This window comes from Aricia agestis, chromosome 19 (genome assembly GCF_905147365.1).
Source record: "Aricia agestis chromosome 19, ilAriAges1.1, whole genome shotgun sequence".
In the NCBI taxonomy this organism is placed as follows: Eukaryota; Metazoa; Arthropoda; class Insecta; order Lepidoptera; family Lycaenidae; genus Aricia; species Aricia agestis.
The window spans coordinates 1648049-1673968 of NC_056424.1; the positions used below are offsets into that span (position 1 = coordinate 1648049).

The 25920-nt window shown below is 38.8% G+C and overlaps 1 protein-coding gene and 1 long non-coding RNA gene across 2 annotated transcripts; one reads left to right on the plus strand and one right to left on the minus strand.

Annotated features, from left to right (window-relative positions):
* Positions 1–400: 400 nt before the first annotated feature.
* Positions 401–1080, minus strand: LOC121736395. The gene is made up of 3 exons (XR_006037006.1): positions 904–1080; positions 706–778; positions 401–611 (listed from the first exon to the last, which is right to left on the minus strand). It is a non-coding gene; the product is annotated as an uncharacterized LOC121736395 (long non-coding RNA).
* Positions 1081–11040: 9960 nt separating this feature from the next.
* LOC121736373 (zinc finger protein 699-like) lies at positions 11041–24676 on the plus strand. The gene is made up of 13 exons (XM_042127535.1): positions 11041–11224; positions 12069–12203; positions 12558–12926; positions 14567–14755; positions 16501–16631; positions 17137–17211; positions 18022–18151; positions 18640–18746; positions 19372–19459; positions 21544–21684; positions 22252–22353; positions 22863–22958; positions 23702–24676. Exons 1-13 carry the CDS (start codon positions 11123–11125, stop codon positions 23834–23836), a joined length of 1800 nt encoding a protein of 599 aa, XP_041983469.1. The 5' UTR covers positions 11041–11122; the 3' UTR covers positions 23837–24676.
* The last annotated feature ends 1244 nt before the right edge of the window (positions 24677–25920 follow it).

Genomic DNA, 25920 nt, shown 5'->3' on the forward strand with positions numbered 1-25920 from the left:
TTTTATCCTGATTGTCATTCAACCCAAAGACTGGCTGCTCCTAAGTGGCTGAGAATAAAATTATTTACTGATTATTTTTATGTACCACAAAACTGTAGGATTTGTTCCTTCCATTTATATAATGATAATTGGGAGGTACTTAGTAATATCCAGCAACCGATTCATAGTTTTAATGCAGAACACAATCAGGACTTCGCTGCGCTTATATTATGACTATTTTATGGTCTTTAGGCTGGGCAAGGCATCAAGATCATATTGATCCCCCTGCCCAGTTTCTTGATCAAGTATTACTTACTTATGAAACAGAGTAATAAAATATTTATTAAAAATATGTTGTTTTATTTGATTATTTAACTTTTCCAATAACACATAGAAATCTAAATATAAAGTCTGATACAAAACTAGGTTTATATTCTGCTTTTTACAAAGACAAATGACGGGAAGTATATGTTATTTCCGCAGGTGCTGATGGTACTAATCTAGGACCGCCTACATCGGCGGGCCTCCCCGTGGATGTAGATGGTCTTGGATTAGTTGGCTCTATTATATTATATTGTATGTCTTCCGTCGACATCATCTGTGGTGATTGTGGTGATGGTGGTGGGAGTATTCTGCAAAAAAATAAACAGTGTATGAAAGTATTATAAAAGATAAATAGTTTCATTGGGTTTAATTGTATTGATAAAATTAGTCAAAAACACATACCATTTACAAAAATTTGCTCTATGTTGGCTGGCTCTGCCTGGATGTCTACAGGTCTTTCAATGAGATTAATGTTCTGGAAAAAAATAAATGAAAAAGTTTTATCAATGAAAATATTTTCATACATTGACCATACATAATATAATATTATCCATTTAAAGTAATTTATTATAGAAACAAATTAATATTTTAATCACTTACGGTAAAACCCAGCTCTTGGACAGCCTCTTGGCCTTGGACAGCCAGTAGGCCCATGATAGCCAGCACTCTGAGATCAAGTGCCGACAGCGACTGACCATCATGTGGCCCACCGCCTGTGCCATTGGCAGCTAGGCGGATTCTAAGCCCCTTCTTCTTAGTTTTTGACTTTAGATCTGCCCAAACCTATGAAAAATGAAATACATGTTTTTTTTAAATTATAACTTTGAAAAACATTTATTTCTCTCTTATCGAGAAGTAGTATAGAGTAAGAAATTCTTTATTTGTATTAACTTAAAACCAATCTAAAACTTAAGAAACAATTCTTCTTTAATAAAAGATTAAAGATTAATATTATGACTAAATATATTATAATATTATTAAGTAAATGATGTATTCTGATGAAAAAAAATTATCATGAAAGTCTGTGATGAAATAAAAATTACAATTATTAAGTACATGGAATTGAGTTTGTTTTTTTAAAAAGCTTTGTAATACCTAGCCCCCAGCTACATTTAAGGTACAAAGCTTTAATCAAGATTTCAAATTAAGTACTTTGTTTCTAAATTTGTTTTAAAATACTTTGAAATAAAACCTTGCAAATTAACAATTGAATTACTTTCACTGTAGTGAAAAAAAGCAGCATGTATACTGCTTTGTAACTGATTTATTTGCAATGTAAAAAATACTAAGGATTCTAGTATTATGAAGGAATTTATACAAATTATTATTGGTTCATATTATCAAACATTTAATACCTACTTACAAATGATCAAATGTATAAAACATATTTTACCAAATGAATACTTACTTACATACCTTCTCATTGAAATAAAATACTTACTTAATCTTGCTTAAAATCTACTTATAACATTTTAAAAACCTATATTTAAAACTTACTTTTTTCCACTTTTTGGTTGTTTTTGTTGAGCCATTGCCTATGCATTAAGGCTATGGGTCAGGGTGTCCCATAGCCTTTCAGATCGAAGGCGCCCTTGGGCACCACCAACGGGCCTGGATAAATCTCCATTACTGCAATACATTTAATAGAATAAAGGTTTTCAGTATTTAAGCAACAAATATTATGAACTACTAACTAGTATCATCTAATATGCATCACATTCCTACACATGATAATAATATTAAGTTCATGGTTTGCCCATTGCACAGGGATCATGCCTCAGGGTTAGTCTGAAGGAACTAGACTGAAATCACAAACCTTTTATTATCTCTTAATACCTCATGCCATTAGCTTGATCCTTTCGTAAGTGTACAATTGAATATTGATACATAGTAAGTTTTATCACTACCACTAAACCATTTAAGCAAAATATTTAAGAAAATATAAGTTTTCAACATCATCGTAGGCATCAATGTAGTAACTACAACTGTGAAATTTACTTACGTCTCCATGTATTCTGTTAAATATATATACTGTTCGTTACTTGTTTTGCACGTTCATTTTAATTTCTATCGAAAATAAATTAACAAGAAGAAAAAACACGAAAAACTTCTCGTTCACATTGGAATAAATTCGCGGTCTGAGTTGGCGGCATAACAAACTCATTTCAAAGTTATTTTACCTCTGAGTTATGGCGAAAGTGATCCTAAAATCCTTGTCATAAAGTCTATAGCCGAGACCATAGTCGTGTTCGTTTCGTTTTTCAATGCACATTGCGCATGCGCAAAGTTAAAAATAAGTGTCAGTGTGTCATGTTTTAAAATAACATTCAATTTCTGTCAGATTTTAGAACATGACACTGACACTAACACTGACATTGACATTTGAAAAACGAAACGAACACGACTCATACTGACAGTTGACATTTGACAGTTGAAATTTAACAGTTGACATTTGACAGGACAACAAAACCAAAGACAATTTTGGGGCAAACGAAGGTAAAGAGAAAATCGTTATGGAATCAACGAAACGTAAGTTCGCCGGTTGTTGGCTAGGGCAAAATGTTCTGTATTGCATTGGCGTTAAAGAATCTACTAGTCTCTTCGTAATAAGGCGAAGTAAATTTGGCTAGGGCCCCTGTAGTGTTAGCTCGGCGACCAGCGGAAATGCGAAAGTATGGACAAACTGTGGAAATAAACCTAAGGTGCCGTTCCGATCTTTTTTCGTTCCGAATAATTCAATTAAAATGCCACTTTATGACACACTATAGTACATGTCATAATGTAGGATATTATTTGAATTTTTAGAACTATAGTCTGTCATAAAGTGGCTTTTTAATTGAATTATTCGGAATTAAAAAAGATCGGAACGGCACCTTAAGTTTATCTCCACAGTTTGTGACTATAGTCTGTCATAAAGTGGCATTTTAATTGAATTTTTCGGAACGAAAAAAGATCGGAACGGCACCTTAGGTTTATTTCCACAGTTTGTCCATACTTTCGCATTTCCGCTGGTCGCCGTGCTTGCACTACTGGAGCTAAGGCGAATCTTTAGTAAACCCTTCTTGTCCCGCGCCCCGCGCTGAGGGCCTGGGGCGCGAGCGGGGTAACAATATCTGTTTGTCTTTGTTTTTTATGAAATAAGAGGGCAAACGAGCAAACGGGTCACCTGATGGAAAGCAACTTCCGTCGCCCATGGACACTCGCAGCATCAGAAGAGCTGCAAGTGCGTTGCCGGCCTTTTAAGCGGGAATAGGGGAGGGTAGGGATGGGAAGGGAATAGGAAAGGGTAGGGTAGGTCACCCACGTGGGTGACATTGACAGGAGCGCTGCTGGTAAAGGAGAACTGTCAAACACATGTCAAAAATGACGTTTTTGTATGATAGAAGCGTTTAGTTCCTTTTCTCGCCACGTTTATGTAAAGCCTTGTCGAACTGTAAGTTGTAACTGAAAACGACCTTAGTTACCCATAGCTAGTTTTAGTTTTGACTCTTTTAGTAGAAAACTACACTACACTACAGTAGTTATAGTCCGTCAAGAAAGTGAAGAAATAATAAAGTGGCAATATCGTAGTGTCATCCCTTTCAAATCAATGTAGAAAAAAGGGATGACACTACGATGTTGCCACTTTTTAATTTCTTCACTTTCTTGACGGACTATACTAGGGTGAACATGACTAGTGATTGGACAATACTAGTCATTGGAGAGAGCACAAAAACACATAATCAGGCGTTCTATTACTTTAAAAACTGGCAGCTTTCAAAGCAACCTAAAAAATATTGTGTTTTTGTGCTTTGTCAAATGGCTGTGAGTGGTACTGTCCAATAACTAGTCATTTACCCTACACTTTAGTAGTTTCTCTAAAAATATGTTAATTGGCAACACTGTTACTGTGGCTAAGGGGGGTATTACTCATTTATATTGGATCATTTCTATGATCATTTAAAGGATCCAATATACAAGGTGTAACAAAACCAAGTGATAATAATTTAGGGTGTGTATGTGTTCCCTGTAGAGAGTTCTCTGTGAAAGTAGCAGCGCTGAAAGACCAAAAAATTTTTTTAACTTTTGTATGGGGAAACTCGTGACGCTCGGGCCCTTGCCCATACAAAAGCGAAAAAAAAAATTTGGCCTTTCAGCGCTGCTACTTTCACAGTGAAATCTCTACAGGGAACACGTACACACCCTAAAGTATTATCACTTGTTTTTGTTACACTCTGTATATGATCATTTGATCATATCTGCGTATTACATTATCATATTTCATTGATCCTATTTTACGTCATATATGTGGTTTCAATAGCCAATGGAGAGCGCTAACGCTGACAAGTATTGACGTCAGGGTTACTAGATCTCAGAGAATTCGATTTGTCAAAAGACATCGTCATTTTAAATATGGCTTGTTTTTTGTTATTTCAGCAAGATTATCCAAGTATATAATTAGAAAAATAATTACATTATATTATTTGAAACATATTAACGAACAAGAAATTAAAAACTCTTTTTTATATTAAATAACTGGCAACACCTATTTCTATGACCGTATTGGATCCAATCCAGGGTATACAATCTTAGAATGTTTGACACGGTAATATAAGAATTTTAAACCTCCAAAATAAAGAAGAACAGCCCTATTATTGTATGAAATGCTTACTTTTTAATTTGGTAGGATAATAATAGTTAATAACTCCGTCGCAAAATAATAGATAGCGCTTTTAAAGCTTTCGCATAAGATTTTATCATAAATTGTACTAGATGTCACTACTGAGTTATTTGTAACTAAAATACATATGTAAATATAAATAATTTGAGAATCTTTTATGAAAATAGTATTTTTAAAATAAAATATTTTCAATAAAAGGTACTGTGTTGTATTTTTGTAACATAACAGCTATAATATTATTTTTCCTTCTGTAACATCGATAAAAAATATCCCAATAAAGATGTCAAAGTCAATCAAACTTTTTGCTTTCGAGTGTGGTGCTAAAGAAGCATGTAAAACAGTGTGCTCTACAATTTGTCGAGTTAGGCTCGGACATTGTTGCTCGCCTGTCTTTCTTGCATAAATTAGGGTAAGGGATAGTTCCCTTTGTGAGTGTGGGCTAGACGAAGGTACCTTGGATCATATATTTTTCTCTTGTCCTAACTCTCGGTATCCAGACAGCTACTCCAACACAACCATCCACTGAAAGTTTAGATGCATCTGTAAAAATAAGCAGCCAATCCCTATAGTGCAAATCAATAACCTGTTTAAATTGAGTGTTAGCTAGTGAGGAACCTTTAACTATGGGGAGGTCAAGAATTATGTCTGGAGAGATTGTTAAGGCATGATACGGAATGGAATAGAGAGGATTAAGTCTACACTGGAAAATTGGACAAGGAACTTGAGTAATCTTACGGTAACTGACCAAAAGACAAGGGGGATCTTTATTTAGCCAATAATTAGATGAAGAGGTCAATTGATTTAGAATATGTAGTTTGCCTAAAAGGGGGTGAGAAGAATTTTGAAAAGCTTTATAAAGGAACCTATCTGCAAGATATTGCCGTCTAATACTGAGTGGAGGATCAACACACTCAACTTGAAGAGCGTTGATTGGTGTTGACTTCATTGCTCCCACTACTATCCTCAAAGACTTGGCTTGGATTTTGTCTAGCTCCTTTAACGGAGCTTTATAACACGGTTCCAGCAAGAAAGATCCATAATCCATGTGACTGCGGATAAGAGCATTATACAAAAGTTTCTGAGTAGAAGGGTGAGAACCCCACCATACACCACTGAGAGATCGCAAAACATTAATATTTTTTTCGCATTTCTGCGAAATATGAGCAACCTGGTAGGCGCCAGTCAGTCTTGAGTCCAGTAGACACCTAAAATTTTCACTTTATCACTAACCGGAAAGACTTGTTGTTGAATACGTATATCAACCTGAGGTATAATTCTAGATCGGGAGAACACCACCACTGAACTTTTGGGAACCGAGATACTTAGACCGTGTCTATCCATCCACTCTGTAAGGTAAAGAATGGCAGAGTTAAGGCGGGCAGCACATTCGGTAATATCCTTCGAAGCAATGTAAATTGTCAAATCATCCGCAAACTGTAGGATCTCACAAAAACTTAACACAGATAAATCTAGGTCATGGGTGTATAGATCATAAAGGGGGGAACTGAGGGGAGATCCTTGGGGAAGGCCTATATAGGTTATACGGGGAGGAAAGGTTGAATTTGGTGTGGAAACCACGACAGAACGACATGATAGATAATTACAAATATAATTCGTCATCTTCAACGGGATACTCAGATTGAGCAATTTCTGCCTGAGTATTGGAAGACGAACATTGTCGTAAGCGGATGCTATGTCAAGAAACACTGCCACCACATGTTCTCTTTTCGAAAAGGCTATGCGAATATCAGTCACAAAAGAACCCAGACTGTCCATAGTGCTATAGCCCTTTCGAAAACCGAACTGTGTTTTGGATAAAATGCCCTTGCTTTCTATAAACCATTCCAACTTATTCTTAATTAAGTGTTCCAAAATTTTTGCCAGAGTTATAGATAAAGCAATGGGTCTGTAGCTAGATGGATCATTACTAAGCTTTCCCGGTTTAAGTATAGGTATGATTATTTGCGTCCTCCACTCCTCAGGAGGAATCTCAGATTGGAAAATACGATTAAGAACATTTAGGCATACTTCTTGCGTAATCGGACCACTGTTGCCTATAAAGGAGTAAGGTATTCCATCACTGCCTGGACTAGTATCCTTTAATGAACCTAAAACCAATTGAAACTCCTCCTGAGTAAATGGACTATCTAAATAAGATGTTGATGGACTGGAAGATACATAAAACTGACATTCGTCAAAAGATGGAACTGACGGTGGTGCCAGTTTTTGAGAAAATGCATCTATCCACTCAGTTGGGTCATTAGACTGTTGGTAATTGCTTTCTAATGAACCCCGAAATCTTCTTATATTTTTCCAGACCATCGATGGTCGAGACAAAGGGGAAAGACTTAAACAAAACTGGCGCCAACCATCCCTCTTTTTCTCAGATAACAGACGTCGCACTTCCGCTGCTACTTTTTGATAATTCAAGTAGTTTTCCAGAGTCATTGACCTCGAAAACATTTTCTCTGCATCCTTGCGACGTTTACAAGCAGCTGTACACTCTGAGTCCCACCATGGAGGAGAAAGAGTTCTATTAAAGCCTGTTGATTTACGTGGAATGGTCTTATCCGCAGCCAATAAAAGGACGTTTTTCAAATGCTGATATAATAAAAGAGTATCACTGTCATTGGTATTTACAATCTCTGTATCAGTAACTTCAGCAAATTGAGTCCAATCTAAATTATTTGTTTTGAATTTAAGTCTGGAAGAAGGGGATGAAAGTATCTGTCTAGTCTGTCTGTGTGTTATTGATAATATAATGGGAAAATGATCGCTACCATAAGAGTAAGGAAGGACTGTCCAGGAACATGAAGGAGAAAGGGATGGGGAGCATAATGACAGATCCACCACACCACCACGCTCCTCGGATTCTGCAAAGGAGATACCCGACGAGTGGGAGTTCCATCATTTAGGATAACAAGGTTATGATGATCGACCAGATCAATAAGGAAGGAGGAATTCCTATCATTGTAATGGGAACCCCAAGATGCATGATGGGTATTAAAATCGCCCAACACAATCATGGGGGAAGGAACGGAATATAAAACAGAAGAAAGTTCGGAAAATACGGAAGAATTGGGATGAGGAATGTACACAGACACAAAAATAATATCTAAAATACGGACAGCCACAATATTAAAATAACTACTATATACAGGAAGTGAATATACAGAATATGTACAACGGCTGGAAACAAATATAATGGCTGCTCCAGCTCTACCATCAGATCTGTCATCCCGGAAACAGGCATAACCCGGAACCCGGAAACGGGAATCAGGTGCTAACCATGTTTCCTGGATGGCAAAAATTGATGGCTTATTATAAGAGTTTATTAAACTAAGGATATCTTGTTTTTTATTCCTTATGCTGCGGCCGTTCCACTGTATCACAGTGTAAGCCATCTTTAGGTAACAAATTCGCTAGCTGGGTCAGGTTAGCCAAAGTTTTATTTGGCAATGAGTCACTGAATCTCGAAATGAGGTCAATCATGAACAGGGTCAAGTTGTCGAGTAGGTTATCATTCGGGGAAATGGAGGAAATTTCAGAAGGAAGAGGGTATGCACAACCATTGGGACCTGGGAAATGGGTTCTTCAATTAGGTTTCTATGAGCCTGGTGGTCATAACCAGGGGACCTAGGGGGAATGGGGCGACGGGGAACATAAACAGTTTTTCTATAGGATGTGGTTGTTGGGGATTTAGTCAGTCTGTCAGTCTGTCTGGAAATACTTGCAAAAGCAGAGGGAGAAGTTCTGGCCAAATCAGCAAAGGACCTATTTACATGGGGGAATCTAGCTGATGCCTCCATGTACGGGATATTTTCCTGGCTCATTACCAATTTAATCTCTTTTTGTCTACAATACTCTGGACAAGAGACATCATTGGCTGCATGTGGGCCACCACAGTGCAGACAAGTAAAAGTTGAAGCATTACAAGTGGATCCCTCATGCTTTTGCGAGCATTTGTAACAACGAGGTAAGGACCTACACTGTGCTTTGACATGGCCAAAGCGACAACAGTTATTACATTGGATTGTAGGTAATTTATATATTTCTACAGGTAGGGAATTATAAAAACAATAAACGTGGGTAGGTAATTTCTGACCAGTAACAGTTATGACCACTGATTGGGTAGGTAACCAAATGGAGGAATTTTGCTCATTCGAGGTTCTGCGACTCATTCTACGCGCTTTCACTACTTTACCATATCCAACTGGAACTTGCAGGTTTTCTACAAGCTCTTCCATCGACCAATCTACAGGGACATTGCGAATAATGCCCATACGGGATACACTGTATGAGGGTATCACTACAGTATATCCAGCACTTACTACTGCAGGCAAATCGATAAAAGAGTTAGCATCCTGTGGGGTTTTAAATTCGATGGAGATACGATTACGTCCAATCCTCTTAATTCCGTCCATTTTAACGCTATGAACATTGTTTTTGAACAAAAATTGGCCAAATAGTATTGGACTTAGGATGGAATCAGTCTCTGGCTTTGACACTTGTACAATGTACGGCACAGCATCATCGGAACCATATAATTTTTTATCAGCAAACTCAGGGTTCACATAATGAAGCTGAATAGAGGGTACGGTACTGAATGTGCATTACTACTAATTTTTTTAGCCACTGGCTCAGAAACATCATTATTGGGTCTTTTTCTGTTACCTCCACCAGGGTCAGGAGGACCTGTGTCCAGATCCATCTTAAAACCTAAAAAAACTACCTAACCTAAAAAACAAACAATGACTAAAAACTAAATACTTACTACTCCACAAAAACAAATTATAATAGACAACACAAAGTATAAATAAGATAAATCAACAGTTGAACAAAAAATCTCCTCTAATCTTAAAAATCACAAATAAAAACAAAAATAGAAAAAAAACGCTTGTTAACGACACTCAAACTAAGAGCAAAGTCCATCATCCCTTTTTTCTTGGATTGATTTGAAAGGGATGACACTACGATGTTGCCACTTTTTAATTTCTTCACTTTCTTGACAGACTATACCACAATGATTATATTGAACATGACACTCATTATGAAGTTGACACTCAGCTGCCAAACTGCGAAAAAATGAAACGAACACGGCTTTTGACTTTTGAGTTGAGACTTGAGATCTGTGATGATCACAGAGTACTTTATTATATAGGTACTGTGGTAAAATGGTGGTACTGTGATGATATAATGATATTCTACTACAGCTCGACAAGGCTTTAACTTGGCTTAACCCACAGGACGCCCTACGAAGCGCTCGTGTCCCAATGGCTGCGCGTGCGCCATTTTAAATTAACAGATAAATGAAGATTTTTGATGCAGGTTTTATGTTCTAAAATATTTATTTTGTTGTTGCGTACACTTACCCAAAGTGCTGAGTACACATACCCCGATACTGGGGTAAAAGTGCGCAAATGGAAGGGTTATTGTTTTCTAAAGTTTCTTGAAATATAATCTACTGAAAAATACAATTGTTGTGTTTAAGTTGGTCACAAATAAAAAGGCTTACAAATTAACACAGTTTTGTTTCATTGTACTAATAATATTTAAGTTTTTTCAAAGCATACACTTGACCCACAAGTGTGACTTCGGCTATATAACATAACCATGGCCAGTGTCAAGTATTATAAATGGCGGGAAAACAGTATTGTTGCATACAATTTTCAGTATCGTCTCTTTATATCGTCAGGTCAAAAGTCTAGTCAAAGTCGAAGTAAAAAGTCAATACAGTCAAGGAGTCAAGTTGATCGATTCAGTAAAGTGGTAGACGCTTTACTGAAACTTTCGATGGAGTTTTGGAGGGAACACAAAATAGCTCGTTTCTGGATATTGCATCACTTTCCTACACCTGTGCACGATAACGAATATTTAATGGTTAATATCCTACCAATATTACACATTAAAAACCCCATTAACACAATTATAGCAAAATAATACAAAAACATAACATCACTCTTTCACTGTTTCTGAGCTGTTTCCTTATTCATTGCCTGTTTCACTTTCCCGACAAAACTCCCACTTGACAGCACAGAGTACCTACCTTTTTTTATTTGACAGTTTGACTTTGAGACTTGAGTGATGCTTTGAGATTATTTTTCAAAATACCTATTAAAATTAAAATTAAGTTAATAAGGCCAAATACACGCAAATAAAATGTTGGCTTGTCGAATATGTTTGGCTACGGACATACGATTGTACGATATAAACACCACTTTCAATCTGAAAACGGCGTACGAAACCATAACTGGATCTCAGGTAAGGCTAAACAAGTAAAATGCTAATTGTTTTGTTAATTACAACCTTAATAGTAAAATAACAACTTTAGATTGACCACTTTAGAGTTTGTTGTGAGGCAGGTGAATGTATTTTTGACTCAACTCAATAGAAGTTCGTTTGGTAGTGTAGGTATTGAAATATTTGGCTTAACATTTCCAAACTAAACAATACCTCATCTTATGAATTATCACATTTAAAATTATAAATTCATACACGCAGAATAATAATATATGATAATGTGCGAACTCAATTCCACTTAATTTCGCTAATTATGCAGATTTTGAAATGATGAACTAAAATAATTATTTACCTTTTTTTTACCCGGTCACTAAAATGCTTTTTATTGTGGAGTTGGAGTGTAGTTGTAGAGAGGTGGTCTGACAGTAAAAGGCAACTGACATAAGTGTACGGCAGTGGGAGACGAGATCCCTACAGTTATTCAGAAGAAAATCCATACTTATATTATAAATGCGAAAGTATGTCTGTCAGTCTGTCTGTTACCTCTTCACGCTCGAACCACTGAACCGATTTTGCTGAAATTTGGCATGGAGATACTTTGAGTCCCGAGAAAGGACATAGGATAGTTTTTATCCCGGAAAAATGTATGGTTCCCGCGCGATAAACGAATTTTGGCGCACCGGAGTTGCGGGCGTCATCTAGTAAGAAAAATAATTGAGCTTTATAATTCATCGAAGGTGAGGTAGATCTACAGAACTGGATACCTCCTAAAGTAACTGCGACCGAAACTCTATAGTTGCTGGTCATTTTACCTCTATAAGGGTTATATATACATTTCATGCATCTGTATTTCACTTTTTATTAGATATCAAAAAAAGATGGTCTGCCACAACACATCTGCAGCTACTGCAGCATAATGCTAGTGAAATGCTCGTCATTCCAAGACAAATGTTGTTACACCCAAGGAGTGTTGAAGTATCTTATTGGAGACCAGGAAGAGGTAAGCCTGTAAGCCTGGTAAGCTTTCGGACAACAAATCAATAATTGACTCCAGCCAAACATTGTTTTTGACAAGGGCCATTAGCAAACTTGTTTCTTATTATTTTGTAATTCAGGAAATAATAAACACAATATATTATTTTTTTATGAAATAAGGGGGCAAACAAGCAAACGGGTTACCTGATAGAAAGCAACTTCCGTCGCCCATGGACACTCGCAGCATCAGAAGAGCTGCAGGTGCGTTGCCGGCCTTTGGCCCTCTGGTTGAGGCGGCCCATTCGTGCCGAAGCATGGCTCTCTCACGTACATGCCAAAAATTGGTTATATTAAAAAAAAAAAATTTAAATATTTTCAGATAACACAATTCCATATCACGTCAATCCAACAGTCCAATCCAATAAAAGGTTTCGTAAGGCTCTCTAGAAGCGACACATTACCACTAATTGAGATTGAGTATAAGGAACCAATTGAGAACGTAGCAGTACCTGTTCCCATCAAGGAAGAGTATGATCTAGATTTAGATAGCTTAGTCAAGATAGAAGAATGTCTAGCAGAGAAAAAGGTTGAAAAGACAATACCTAAAGTCAAGAAAACCAGGAAGAAAAAGAAAAAGTCAGAGGACTTCAAGATCGAGCCGGACTCGAGTAGTATAGAGATAGATAACCCTGGAAATGCCGATGCTGACTATGAAAGTGACAGGGATCAAGATAATCATATTGAAATGGTATAACTTTTTGAATAATGCATTTAAGATACTTATCCATATAAAAAAAAAAATTGCGGGAGAAAGAATAGGCTTTTGAAAGGAGTTTTCACTAGTGCTTTTGATAGGCTAACTAACAGATATTTTTCAATAAACAGCCATTGAATAGATAAACTCATGCAGACAGACACTTTTGTGCAGATAACGGACACTTATCAATATTAACTTAAAAGATACCTACCTAAGATCTTATTATTTTGATTATTAAATTCATACTTTTTGATAAAGTTTATTAAAGTAATAGGCTACTTGACCTATATTCAATTTCATTGAACTAATACATATTTCTAGTAGAACTTGGCCTAGGAAACCGTATTTCACCCTTATCATCAATTAAAAGCTTATGATTGATAAATAAAGTCGATTTGAAAATATGATTTTATGAAAATAGGATTTGTACTAACGAAAACGGTCTTTTGCGGTACATCCGAATTGGATGTGACATCATTCTATTCGTAATTTAATATCTTTTATTTATCGCGCTCGTTATATGTAAGTTTATTTGTACATAAATAATAAAAATAAGCCTAGAAAGATTTGTAAAATATATTTTCTTGAATAATTCAAATAAAACATCAGTTTTATAAATTATCTCCATTTATTGTAGACGGGAAATGAAATGGCCAAAACTTTTTTTTTTTTATTATTATGAAATAAGGGGGCAAACGAGCAAACGGGTCACCTGATGGAAAGCAACTTCCGTCGCCCATGGACACTCGCAGCATCAGAAGAGCTGCAGGTGCGTTGCCGGCCTTTTAAGAGGAAATAGGGTAATAGGGGAAGGTAGGGATGGAAAGGGAACGGAATAAGGGGAGGTAGGGAAGGGAATAGGGTAGGGGATTGGGCCTCCGGTAATCTCACTCACTCGGCGAAACACAGCGCAAGCGCTGTTTCACGCCGGTCTTCTGTGAGAACGTGGTATTTCTCCGGTCGAGCCGGCCCATTCGTGCCGAAGCATGGCTCTCCCACGTCAAAGTTATCTCCAAAAGTTTTCAACAATACAAATGATTTCTAATTTCTTATTTAATTATTTTATAATTTTTGGGCACTTTTAGACGTACGTATTTAGCATATAAAAAAATGTTCAATAAAGAGAGCTTACAATACAAAACGTATGACGTCACACTATGGCGGACAGTGTTTTCGACGCCATTTGTAAGGCATATTATTATTAAATATATATATGTAAATTTTCAATTAACATTTTTATGGGTTTCTACTGTGTAAAATATTAAAATATTAGTTTTTTTTGTAATAATGAATGATTATGAAGCGATTAGCATGAAGAAAAAAATGAGGTCAAGTAGCCTATTTGTGCATTATGGAAAAGTCTTATTTAACATTTTCTAGGATGAGGATCTTTATTTATTTATTATATCTTGAAATATTTAGGGGGTTTCGGGGGCGATAAATCGATCTAGCTAGGAATCTTTTTTAGAAAATGTCATTTTATTCGTGTTTTATCGAATACCGAGCAAAGCTCGGTCTAATAGCTACTTTATTATTATATTATGTCAAAGGACAACCTGACTAAATGTGTATTGCTATAAAAATTGTATGGTTACAGTCAGTGAATAAAGGCTTTATTTAACATTTTCTAGGAAGAGGAAAGTGTTGAAGATTTAAAAAAGGCTAAAGTGATAATACTGAGTGCGGATGAGCAGTTCCAAGAGTTGGAGGCTCGGAAGACGTCGGCCAACTACACCAAGTCCAAGTACCAGTGTCATCGGTGCTTCCGAGGGTTCATATCGGAGACCACATTCAATAATCATCTGATGAAACATGATCCGGTAAGATATATTTTGATGTTTTTTTTCTGTTTAACTTGAATTTTGACGACCTCTGTGGCTCAGTTGGTGGGCTATTGGTAGCTCAAGCTGGGGGTCCGGGGTTCAAATCCCGCCGACGGAACAAAAATTTTTAAAAGTTCCTGGGTCGTGGATGTGTATTAAATATGTGTATAATATAATAAAAATTAGTTTCCGACCGAAACTGATTTTTCAGCCGAAACCGAAACCGAAACTTGGTAAAGCATTCAAAATTACGATTTTTCACTGAAATTTATTGATTTTTATCATAAATTACAATTTTTCAAACTAAAGAAAAAGTACCACATTGAATTTTTTACTTTTTGCGACATTTCTTACCATAAATATATTATATATTTATGGTATAATTCTTAGACTCGAATAACTTTTTGTACTATATTCCGTTTTTTTATACGATTCCAAGTAGATGCGTCTAATTTAATTGCACCCTGTATATTAAAAAAAAAATCTGTATTACCGAGTTCCTCAAAGTCTAGAAAAATCCTGCATTATTTACATGGCCTATGATTGAAAGTACGTGAAAATGGCAATGAAATCTGTTGTCATTGTGTTAATAAAAGCATACTGATTACTGACCATGTGGAAGACAACACAACAGTATGATATACAGATGTTTGCTATGTAGACCCAATAAAATAAATAGATAACTCTTATTGACAGTTTTTGTAAGCAGGAGTCCACTAAACTCTGTGGCAGATCGATTGAGAATAACGGACATTGACCCTTGAAGCAGGCCGTGAGTAGAAAAGTGTAACTTAGAAAATAATTATTTAATAAAAAAAAAACACTTGAGTCAAATGTCATAAAAAATGTGTTGTAATTTGGTTCCAATTTATGTTTCAGTTCATGCAGGCAACACAATAACACTTTTCACAACAGTTATTTAAAAAAAAACAACATTTAAAGCAATAAAACGCACTTACAATTTTATTCTTTAAAAATAAGCAAAACGCGAGTTACATCATTTTGTTTCAAAGAAAACGCAGCACTGACAGGCAGAGGAGCGTCACCTTGGGTTCGCCATTTTGTTTTCATGGAATGGACGACTTACGGCCGTTCCCAATATTTGATCTATCTCTGGTTTTGCCCTACTAGAGATAGGAATAGCTCACAATAAAATATATGTCTCTAATGTCTAATGTGAGCTATTCCTATCTCTAGTAGGGCAAAACCAGAGATAGATCAAATATTGGAAACGGCCGTTAATCGATCAAACTGCAGATTGATTTATAATAAATGTCACAGACAGCTCATCGGAATTTAGTGACAGTACGTCAAGCAATGGAGATTCAAGTGCCGACAGAACTTCCGAATGAAAATATTGTCAAGAATAATGTATTTAAATTAAAATAAATAAGTAATGGAATTTCAAAACAATGTTTGATTTTGAGCTTTGTCGATATCCATTAATTTATGTAATTAATTAATATAATCATATTTATTTTAGTAATACCATAATTTGAACCTATAGCCTGTAAGTTTGTAACCCCTGTAAAAGGTCAACGTCCGATATTCTCAATCGATCTGGCACAGAGTATAGTCGGCGCTACGTATGAGTCGAGTCTGCCCACTGCAAATGAAATATTGAAAACCCTTATTAAAGCGCCACATGCTATTCTGGATTGTATCACTACTAAATACATCTCGTCGTGATCCGTAGTGTTATATTATGATAGCAACGCTAAATAATTGTCTATATTTTACAGAAGAGCGGCGATCACGAGTGCGCGGTGTGCGGCGTGCGGTGGGCGGAGCCGCGTCTGCTGCGCGCGCACATCATCGCCGCGCACGCCCGCAAGTTCCAGTGCACGCTATGCGACCACGTGTCGCGCTCCGCGTAAGTCACAGCTGTAGCGATATCTACAGACAGACACTTTTGCAATTTATACAGGGTGCAATTAAACCTTCCTGCCTAATTTTGATATGTTGATCCTTGTTAAAAACAAAAATAAACGTATTTTGTCTTTTATAATCACTCAGTACTAAAATGTTGAGAGATAGCTTCCGAAAGTTATCCTTAAAACTCTACAATTAATGGACACGACACGTCGCCCGCGCGTGACGAGACCCCGTGCGCGCGCCTCCCCCCGCGTTACCCCGCTCATTCCCCCGCGCCGCGAGTGACCGTTCTGCAACGATTTTAAATGGGATAAAAATATGTCAATAAAAAAAGTGCAACACCCAATTTTTTTTGTTGAATGGACTCTCCTAGTGATACCTAAGCCCTGGAAAAAATTTGGCTGGAAGGTTTAATTGCACCCTGTATTATTATGGATGATGACCAATCAGTATAAATTTTGCCTAAATATTAGTGACAAACATTTATTAATATTTTGTTTCAGCTATCGAGCAAAGGAGCACTACAAATGGCACAATGGTTTCAAATTCAAGTGTAAGCTATGTGATGCCACGTTTGGGTAAGAATAAAATTCTATGTATTACATATTATTATGCTAACCATCTTTTTCAAGATGGCCTCAAATAATTTGTTAGGTGTACGAGATGTCAATCTTATGACGTTTGTGACCTAATTGCATAATACATTTTGGACTCCAAAACAACTCCAAAAAAAAGAACCAAACAACTTGTAAGGTTAGCTTTTTGCACTACTTCCATATTTAAGGTCACGCCGCGTTAAAGTTTTTAAAAAACAGAGAAATGGAACAGCAAGAAATGAAAAGGGCGTAAGCGACAAAATGGTTTTTGTCAAAGTCGTCGTCGGCGCTGACGCACATGCGGCTGGCGCACCCGTCGCGCCACTCGTGCGAGGTGCTCTATCTCGCTCCCTCCTCCCTGTGTGTATATTATGTCTGTCTCACGCGGCGTGTATGTCGGCAGCAAGTCGACGTCGGCGCTGACGCACATGCGGCTGGCGCACCTGTCCCGCCACTCGTGCGAGGTGCTCTATCTCGCTCCCTCCCCCCTGTGTGTATATTAATTCTGTCTCACGCGGCGTGTATGTCGGCAACAAGTCGACGTCGGCGCTGACGCACATGCGGCTGGCGCACCCGTCGAGCCACTCGTGCGAGGTGCTCTTTCTCGCTCCCTCCTCCCTGTGTGTATATTATGTCTGTCTCACGCAGCGTGTATGTCGGCAGCAAGTCGACGTCGGCGCTGACGCACATGCGGCTGGCGCACCCGTCGCGCCACTCGTGCGAGGTGCTCTATCTCGCTCCCTCCCCCTGTGTGTATATTATGTCTATCTTACGCGGCGTGTATGTCGGCAGCAAGTCGACGTCGGCGCTGACGCACATGCGGCTGGCGCACCCGTCGCGCCACTCGTGCGAGGTGTGCGGGGAGTCTTTCGTCGGAGACCTCGGCCTGAGGATGCACAAACGACGCACGCATAAATTCCTAGTGAGTATTGTATGTGTGTGTGTGAGTGTGTGTGTGTGAGTGTGTATGTGTGTGTGTGTGTGTGTGTGTGTGTGTGTGTGTGTGTGTGTGTGTGTGTGTGTGTGTGTGTGTGTGTGTGTGTGCGTCAAACTGACAGTTTTACGTTTTACGTGTGGAGGGCTAGCACAGCGCCCATACATTTTGCGAGTGCTGCCAATCCGACGGAGTGCAGACAGATGAAATGGGAGGGAAAATAGCGCAGTTCTGTGTTAGCACGTCACTACACTACACACCACAATAGTTTTTTAGTTATTGACGAAAAACAAAAAATTTAGACCTTTGTCGCCGGCTCACCTCCTAGACGCCAGGACTTTTAGTATGTTTTGTCCTTAACCACCCTGAATAAGTTCCAGCAGAAATCGCTTAGGTTCCCGCTCACGCACTCTACAAATACTTCGTTGACTGAGCTATCTCAAAATAATAATAGTAATGATATAATATATTTGCAGACGGATAACACCTTCCAGTGCGTCCACTGTCAGGTGCGGTTTCAGTGTCAGGAGGCACTGACCAAACATCAGGAGACCACTACAAACGGAGTCTGTGATGCTAACATGTAGGTTTAACTACCTATGAATCAATTTCTTCAATGATACTTAGACTGGGTTGCACCAACTAACTTTAACTACAATGCAAAATGTCAAATCTTTGGTTAAAGTTAAAAATGGACGCCATCAAGACGCCATATTTAACCATAACCATAGAGCTCGACATGGTTTTAAATACGTGTGGCGAAAAAAGGAACTAACTCTGTCATCATACAAAAACCGCCATTTTTGATAGTTCTCCTTTACCAGCAGCGCCCCCGCCCACGTGCATTTATAACTTTGTTGGATCAGCTGTCATCTGCCAATTTCTCCGGGCAAAGTTAAGGATAAAGTTAAAGTTAAATTTACCTTAACTATAAACATAAATTTAACTTTAACCACGCCTCTGGTGCAACCCAGTCTTAGTAAGTACGACTAAACTTATAAAATACTCTGTATAAATATTGACTCTAAGGCTGCGTCACCAGAGAAGTGTTGCGAGGAATGTCTTTTTAAGATCCAATAACATCGCCGCGCTGAGCGATGCCATGGCAAGCTTACGTCAATGAAGCGATTGTATTGGTTCTCAAAAACACATTCCTCGCAACACATCCCTGGTAGAAACGCAGCCTAAAGGTATATTTGTCGTTCCAGACCGTGTCTTCAGTGCGGGCAGGGCTTCACCTCGGAGGAGCTGCTCCAAACACATCTAAAGGAGCATCAATCGTTCTCTTGTGACGAGGTAAGTTTAGTTAACCGATTCAGTGCGGATGACACAGGAGCCGTGTCATACATGTTTTTTACGTGTGGCGTATGACACGTGAGCCGTGTCATTTAAAAAACGCTTGTATCTCCCTCAAATGACACTTTAGAAGGTTCTACTCTGAACAAAATCATCTTAATTTTCCACGTAGAACAAGGCTTCGCCTCTGAATATTCTGTGAATTGAAAAAAAGTAGGGGACGTCAACCTTTTTTAAAAGGTGTATTCATTGCGGATTACACGGCAGCCGCGTCTTATGGGTTTTTCATTTAGAAAGCGATTGTATCTCCCTCAAATTACACTTTAGAAATTTCTACCCCGAACAAAACCGTCTTAAATTTCCACGCAATAAAACAAGCCTGTAGGCTTCGTTTCTGAATATTCTGTGAATTGAAAAAAGTAGGGGCTGTCTTCTTTTTCACGGAGCTCATACAAAGAGGAGCTGGCCTAAGCAACTGTGCACTGTGATTTCCAACTAGGTCCTGACGTCATCATTGTGGGCGGGGCTTAAGTCAGTACACTTTCAGCGTTTGTCAGGTGCACACGTAACGAGACTCCCAATAAATTGGTGTTTTCTGCGTATTTATCAAGGAAAGGATGAAGTATTGTGTTTTACAATGTCGAAAACACTCAGACAGATGTTCTGATAATATAAATACCAACACATTTCATTTAGAAATAATTTTAAATGTAATTTAAATATAAAAGTTCTAGAACATTTCAGCTTTCAGTGTTAATTATACTACTTGACACTAGGTGGCAAAACCTTTGAAAGATAATACAGACGTAAATGCGTATAATTTTTCCCCCCAGGATGGCAGGCAGATTCTCACCCGTCACCGATATGCCCAATCTTTGCTCAATATCACATCTATTGCTAGCAAAAATTGGACACTCGAGTAACAGGTGAGGAACCGTCTCCTCAACTCCTGGCTGACACAGGCACGATGGATCCTCCTTCAACTTGAATCTGTAGAAGTAGAAGGCGAATTCGCCGTGTCCAGTCAGAATCTGTGTGGTGTGATGTGTGATGTCTATCTTTTTGACTATCTTGTATGCAGCAGCAGCGCTTGGGAAAAAGAGCTTCGTGATTCCGGCCGTCCCTCCTACTTCATATCTCCTGTCCCATTCCTCAATCGTATCCTCTCTCAAGATACGCTTGACGAATGAAACAGGACACAGATCGTAGTCAGGTTTCCTTCTCAATCCCAGCGCGGCCTCCTTGGCTAGTTCGTCAACCCTCTCATTCCCCCTTAACCCTGCGTGCGCCTTAATCCAAAACAGGGATACCTCCCGCCTCTGCAAGGCAGCTTTTCGGAGGGCCGCCCTTGTTTGCACTGCCAGGGGATGAGGGGAACTAAGGGTGACAGCCTGGAGAGCCGATCTGGAATCACTAAGGATACCGACCTTCGTCATTCCACTCTTGCAGGTTATACTTACTGCTCTTTGGAGCGCTAGAAGTTCGGCCTGGTAGACGGTGCAATACGGCGACAAAGCAAGCTTGACGGCCTTAGTCTCGTCTTCACCCTTCCATACGGAGAGTGCGACTCCGACTCGACCCTCAATCTTGCTGCCATCCGTATAGATCCTTTAGATGTGGCTGCTAACCACATCAGCATACGAGTCCTCATCTACCATCCCGAACCTCAGCTCTACCTGCTCTACCGGATGTGGGTCCTCATTTCCTCAATCGCAGAAGCCATTCGTTCCACCTCCCTGTCCCTCACTGCCGGGTATGACACTCCCTTCTTGATCTCATAAAGTCTTGATGCTACGAGTATTCCGAGATCAAGAGGGAGTATCCCAGCCAACAGCAGCGCAGAGTTCAGGGAGACGGTCCGATATGCTTTGCAGATCTTCAGGGCAAAACCCCGTTGAACGGAGTTGAGCCTTTTTTGGACCCCCATCTTTTCCACGCTGGAGTAGTCTAGAGTTTCAGTTGTATTGTGACAGTGACGGTGGATAGACGTGCGCTCCGCAGTGGTACTGGGTGTGTTAGTGAGCCAGTGTCCCTAGGATTCTACACCACCATTACTGCGACTAATTTACATACATATTTTTCAGTGTTCGTGCACGTTCACCAGCGAGCTGTCGTACGGCGTGCACGTGGAGCGCGTGCACCTGGGCGTGCGCAAGCGCAGCACGAGCGCCGCGCGACGACCGCTCGACACCGCCGTCTGCGAGGTCTGCGGCAAGAAGTGTGTCGTGAGTGATACCTTACAGTTTTTAACAGACTTTAAAAAAAGAGAACGTTATATGTTCGGCGGTGGATATTTTTTAAATATTTTTTTTCCACTATAATATGCACCAATGCCTACTGAGGCATTGAATTTATAAAGTTTTTCCAACGTGAATATCGAAGCCACGACCCACCTCCGAGTCAAAAGCCGAAAGCTACTGAGCTTTCGGCTTTTGACTCGGAGGTGGGTCGTGGCTTCGATATTCACGTTGGAAAAACTTTATAAATTCAATTTTACAATTTGCCCATACAAAAGTTTAAAAAAAGTAAGACTAGTAATGGCAGCCGCGCGGGGCTCCATACTAAAACGAGTCGCGCAGCTGCAGCGCTGCTGCCGCACTGCTTGCGACGTAATGTGAAGGTAGCCTTACTCTTTCAGCACTACTTGTAGGTACTCCCTAAAGTGTTGTCACGTTGGTACACCCTGTATAGATAGATTATTATTATTTTACACAGAAATATAGTTGATAAGTAGGATATAAAACCACTTTACTAGACTGGTCACAACTCACAATATCACTAACTTGTTTTAGAATATGGCGACACTGCGGTACCACCAGCGCACGCACACGGGCGAGAAACCGTTCGCCTGTTCCGACTGCCCCAAACGGTTCTCTGTATACCAAAGACTACAGGTAACATTGGACGTCAAAAGTTCGTTTTCTTAATGCGACTATTGGTCTGTACTCTGTAGTGAATTGGTATAGTCAGCGACTCCCCCCCCCCCCAGGTGGACACATATTTGTGAGAAAGTGTGACGTCACAAATTTGCAATTTTTCATTTAAATTAAAAACACCTCAATTTTTTCGCTATTCATTTATTAAATTTAAAATGTGATGTCACAAACTTAGGACCTTGTTACCCTTCGTCGACACTTGTACTTTCAACTCGAGGTCATAAATTTATCTGCCATTTCCAATTGCCCATTGACAAGCAGACCTTCTATTAGTTTTATAATATTAAGATGCGACCCGGTCTCAAGACGCTGTTCGGCTCTGTGATTGGTCCAAATTTTGACAGCGAACCAATCACAGAGCCTGAACCGTGTCTTGAGACCGAGATGCATCTTGAGTACTATTTATACGGGCCTAAGTAACTAACGACACGACTAAATGAATGCGTGCACTAATGTTGTATTCCCAGATCCACATCCGCACGCACACGGGCGAGTCGCCGTACAAGTGTCCGTACTGCCCCAAGGCGTTCAAACACAAGGCCGCGCTCAACAGACACGACCGGGTCAGTATATACTGAATTACATACATACTAGTTTATCGCAGTCTTAAAAGTTGTCTGTATATTGTATGGTCTGTCAAGAAAGTGAAGAAATTGAAATATGGCAACATCGTAGTGTCATCCCTTTCAAATCAATCTAAGAAAAAAGGGATGACACTATGACGTTGCCACTTTTTAATTTCTTCACTTTCTTGACGGACTATAGTTATTATAATTGAAAATATTGGGAGACATTTTAAGTCACAACTTCTGTCAGCATTTTTGGGGTGGAATGTAAAAAGTAGGCCCTGCTCATGATCACTTGATGATAAGTTATGTTCGGAGTAAAAGAAGAGAGGATAGTCCACTTATACAGGGTGTTACAAAACTAAGTGATGATACTTCAGGGTGTGTATGAGTCCCGTGTATATAGGTCACTGTAAAAGTAGCGGTGCTGAAAGAGCAAATCTTTTTTTCACTTTTGTATGAAGAAACTCGTTACGCTGGGGCGCTTGCCCATACAAATCCCAAAATTTTTTTTTGCTCTTTCAGCGCTGCTACTTTCACAGTGAACTCCTTATGAGGAATACCTACATACCCTAAAGTATTATTACTATGTTTTGTTACACCCTGTATATTGTGCTCACATTGAGGCACTGTATAATTCCTCCTGCGTAGATCTTCTGGTCTCAATGTAATCGGTCACTTACCGATGTGACAGGCATTATATATATCTCCAAAGTCCAAACTTTTCAAACTTTTCGCAGGTCCACTCGGGGGCGAGGCCGTACGGCTGCCCGCACTGCGGCAAGACGTTCACGCAGTCCAACTCGCGCAAGATGCACATCAACACCGTACACCTCAAGCTGCCGGCGCCATATCGCAACCGCAAGACCACTTAGAACCAGTGCAGTGTCTGGAAAGACTATGACCGGAAAACATCAAGTAATTATAGGACTAGAAGACCACAAGAAACCAATGAACCATAAGTCTTCTGGGAAAACTTAAATTGGAATAACTACACTCCAAGCGAGGAAACAAAAAACCAGGTAAAGCCAGTGGCAGTCTTCTGGAAAGACCAGAAAAGTAACTAAATATCATGTTATATGGAAAAGACAGAAGACCACAAGCAACCTTTAGGGGGATAGACAGTTTTCTGGGAAGATCTCCGGTCCTATAAATAAGCAACGCCGAACAAGTGAAACGAGCAATAATGTCGAAAATGCAATGAAAGAAAACGACTGACAAGTTCAGGTGAAACCAATAGACTTTCATCAAAAGAATAAATCAGAGAAGAAACTAAATGTCATGCAATATAGAAACAGCATACAACAATACGTCGTAGGCCTAGTAGATAGAATTCGCTGGCTAAAAGACCAGAATATTACACCAAGATCTGAGCAATTCCAAGTAAGCAACATAGGAGCCGTTATACACTAAAGGACAATGTGAAATTTTCTGCCAGCCTTAAAAGGTCTTATAAAACCGATATATGATTGAAGAGGCTATGTAACCAAAACCCAAATCGACATTTAATTTCTCAAGATATAAGGTAAAATACCAAATTATTGGCACTTTAAAAGTTTACATTATTGGGATCGTAAGTTCATACACAAAATGTAAGTTGCCAATTTAGCAGACTGCAAAGGATGTGGTAGTTCGCCCTATTATTAAATTCGGGTCTTCCAAAAACGTAAGATGAACGTAATTGTTAAGGCAAAAAAAGTGTTGTGTTGACAGGAATGGATAAAATACTAAGAACTGCGTGCCACTACCGTAGAAAATGGTTTCTTTCTTGACATGACATATTATAGTCTTTACTGATTTATAAAAAAGATATGCGTGCAGAACGACAATGAAGTATTGAACAGCATTTATTATACAATAAAGATGTTTATATAGACTGTACTTATGATTTTGAAATCTACACCCAATCACCAAATAGCATAAGACAAAGTCACTTTCCTATAATATGCTTAAATCTTTAAAACTACGTCATGGATTTTGCCGTACTATGGTACATATTATAATATATGTAGATAAAACGCAGCCCACATCCTATGCGACGACCTCTGTGGCTCAGTTGGTGGGCTGTTGGTAAATGGTAGCTCAAGCCGGGGTCGCGGGTTTTCAAAGTTCTCAAAGTTCCTGGGTCATGGATGTGTATTAAATATGTGTATCATAATATTATAATAAATTATAAAAATCTTAAATATATGTATATTATTTTATATTAAATATATTTCCGTTGTCTGGTACCTGTAACACAAGTCCTTCACGTACTTAGCACGGGGTCAGACTGACGTGGTGTGAAGCGTCCATAGATGTTATGTTATATTATTATATCCAGTCATCTTAGACTAGCACGAGTCGGCGCATGAGTACCGAAAACTATTCCACCTCAATTTTTTTATGCGATCCTCTTCAAATTGCCATCCTGATGATATAAATGCATGTTGACAGGGCGCAACCCGGTGCCATATTGTTTAAAGAAACATTGTTTAAACAATTGCAAGAAATTGTTATTTTTCAACCGAACAAATTTTTTTTATATTCTTTATTGAAATACCAATTGAAAATTTCAGAAGTCTTAATAATAGGGTTTACTAAGACTTCGTTGTCTGTCCGTCTGCCTGTTTGTCTATATGTCTCCAGGCTGTATCTCAAGAACCGCTACAGCTAGACTTCTGATATTTTTACAGATTGTGTATGTCTGTTGCCGCTATAAGAACAAATACTAAAAATAAAATAAAGTTAATATTTAAGGGGGGCTCCCATACAAGAAACATTGCATAAACAAACATTGTTTAAACAATTGCAAGACAATTGTTTAAACAATGTTTGTTTAAACAATATGGCACCGGGTTGCGCCCTGTCAACATGCATTTATATCATCAGGATGGCAATTTGAAGAGGATCGCATAAAAAATTGAGGTGGAATAGTTTTCGGTACTCATGCGCCGACTCGTGCTAGTCTATCTCTGAC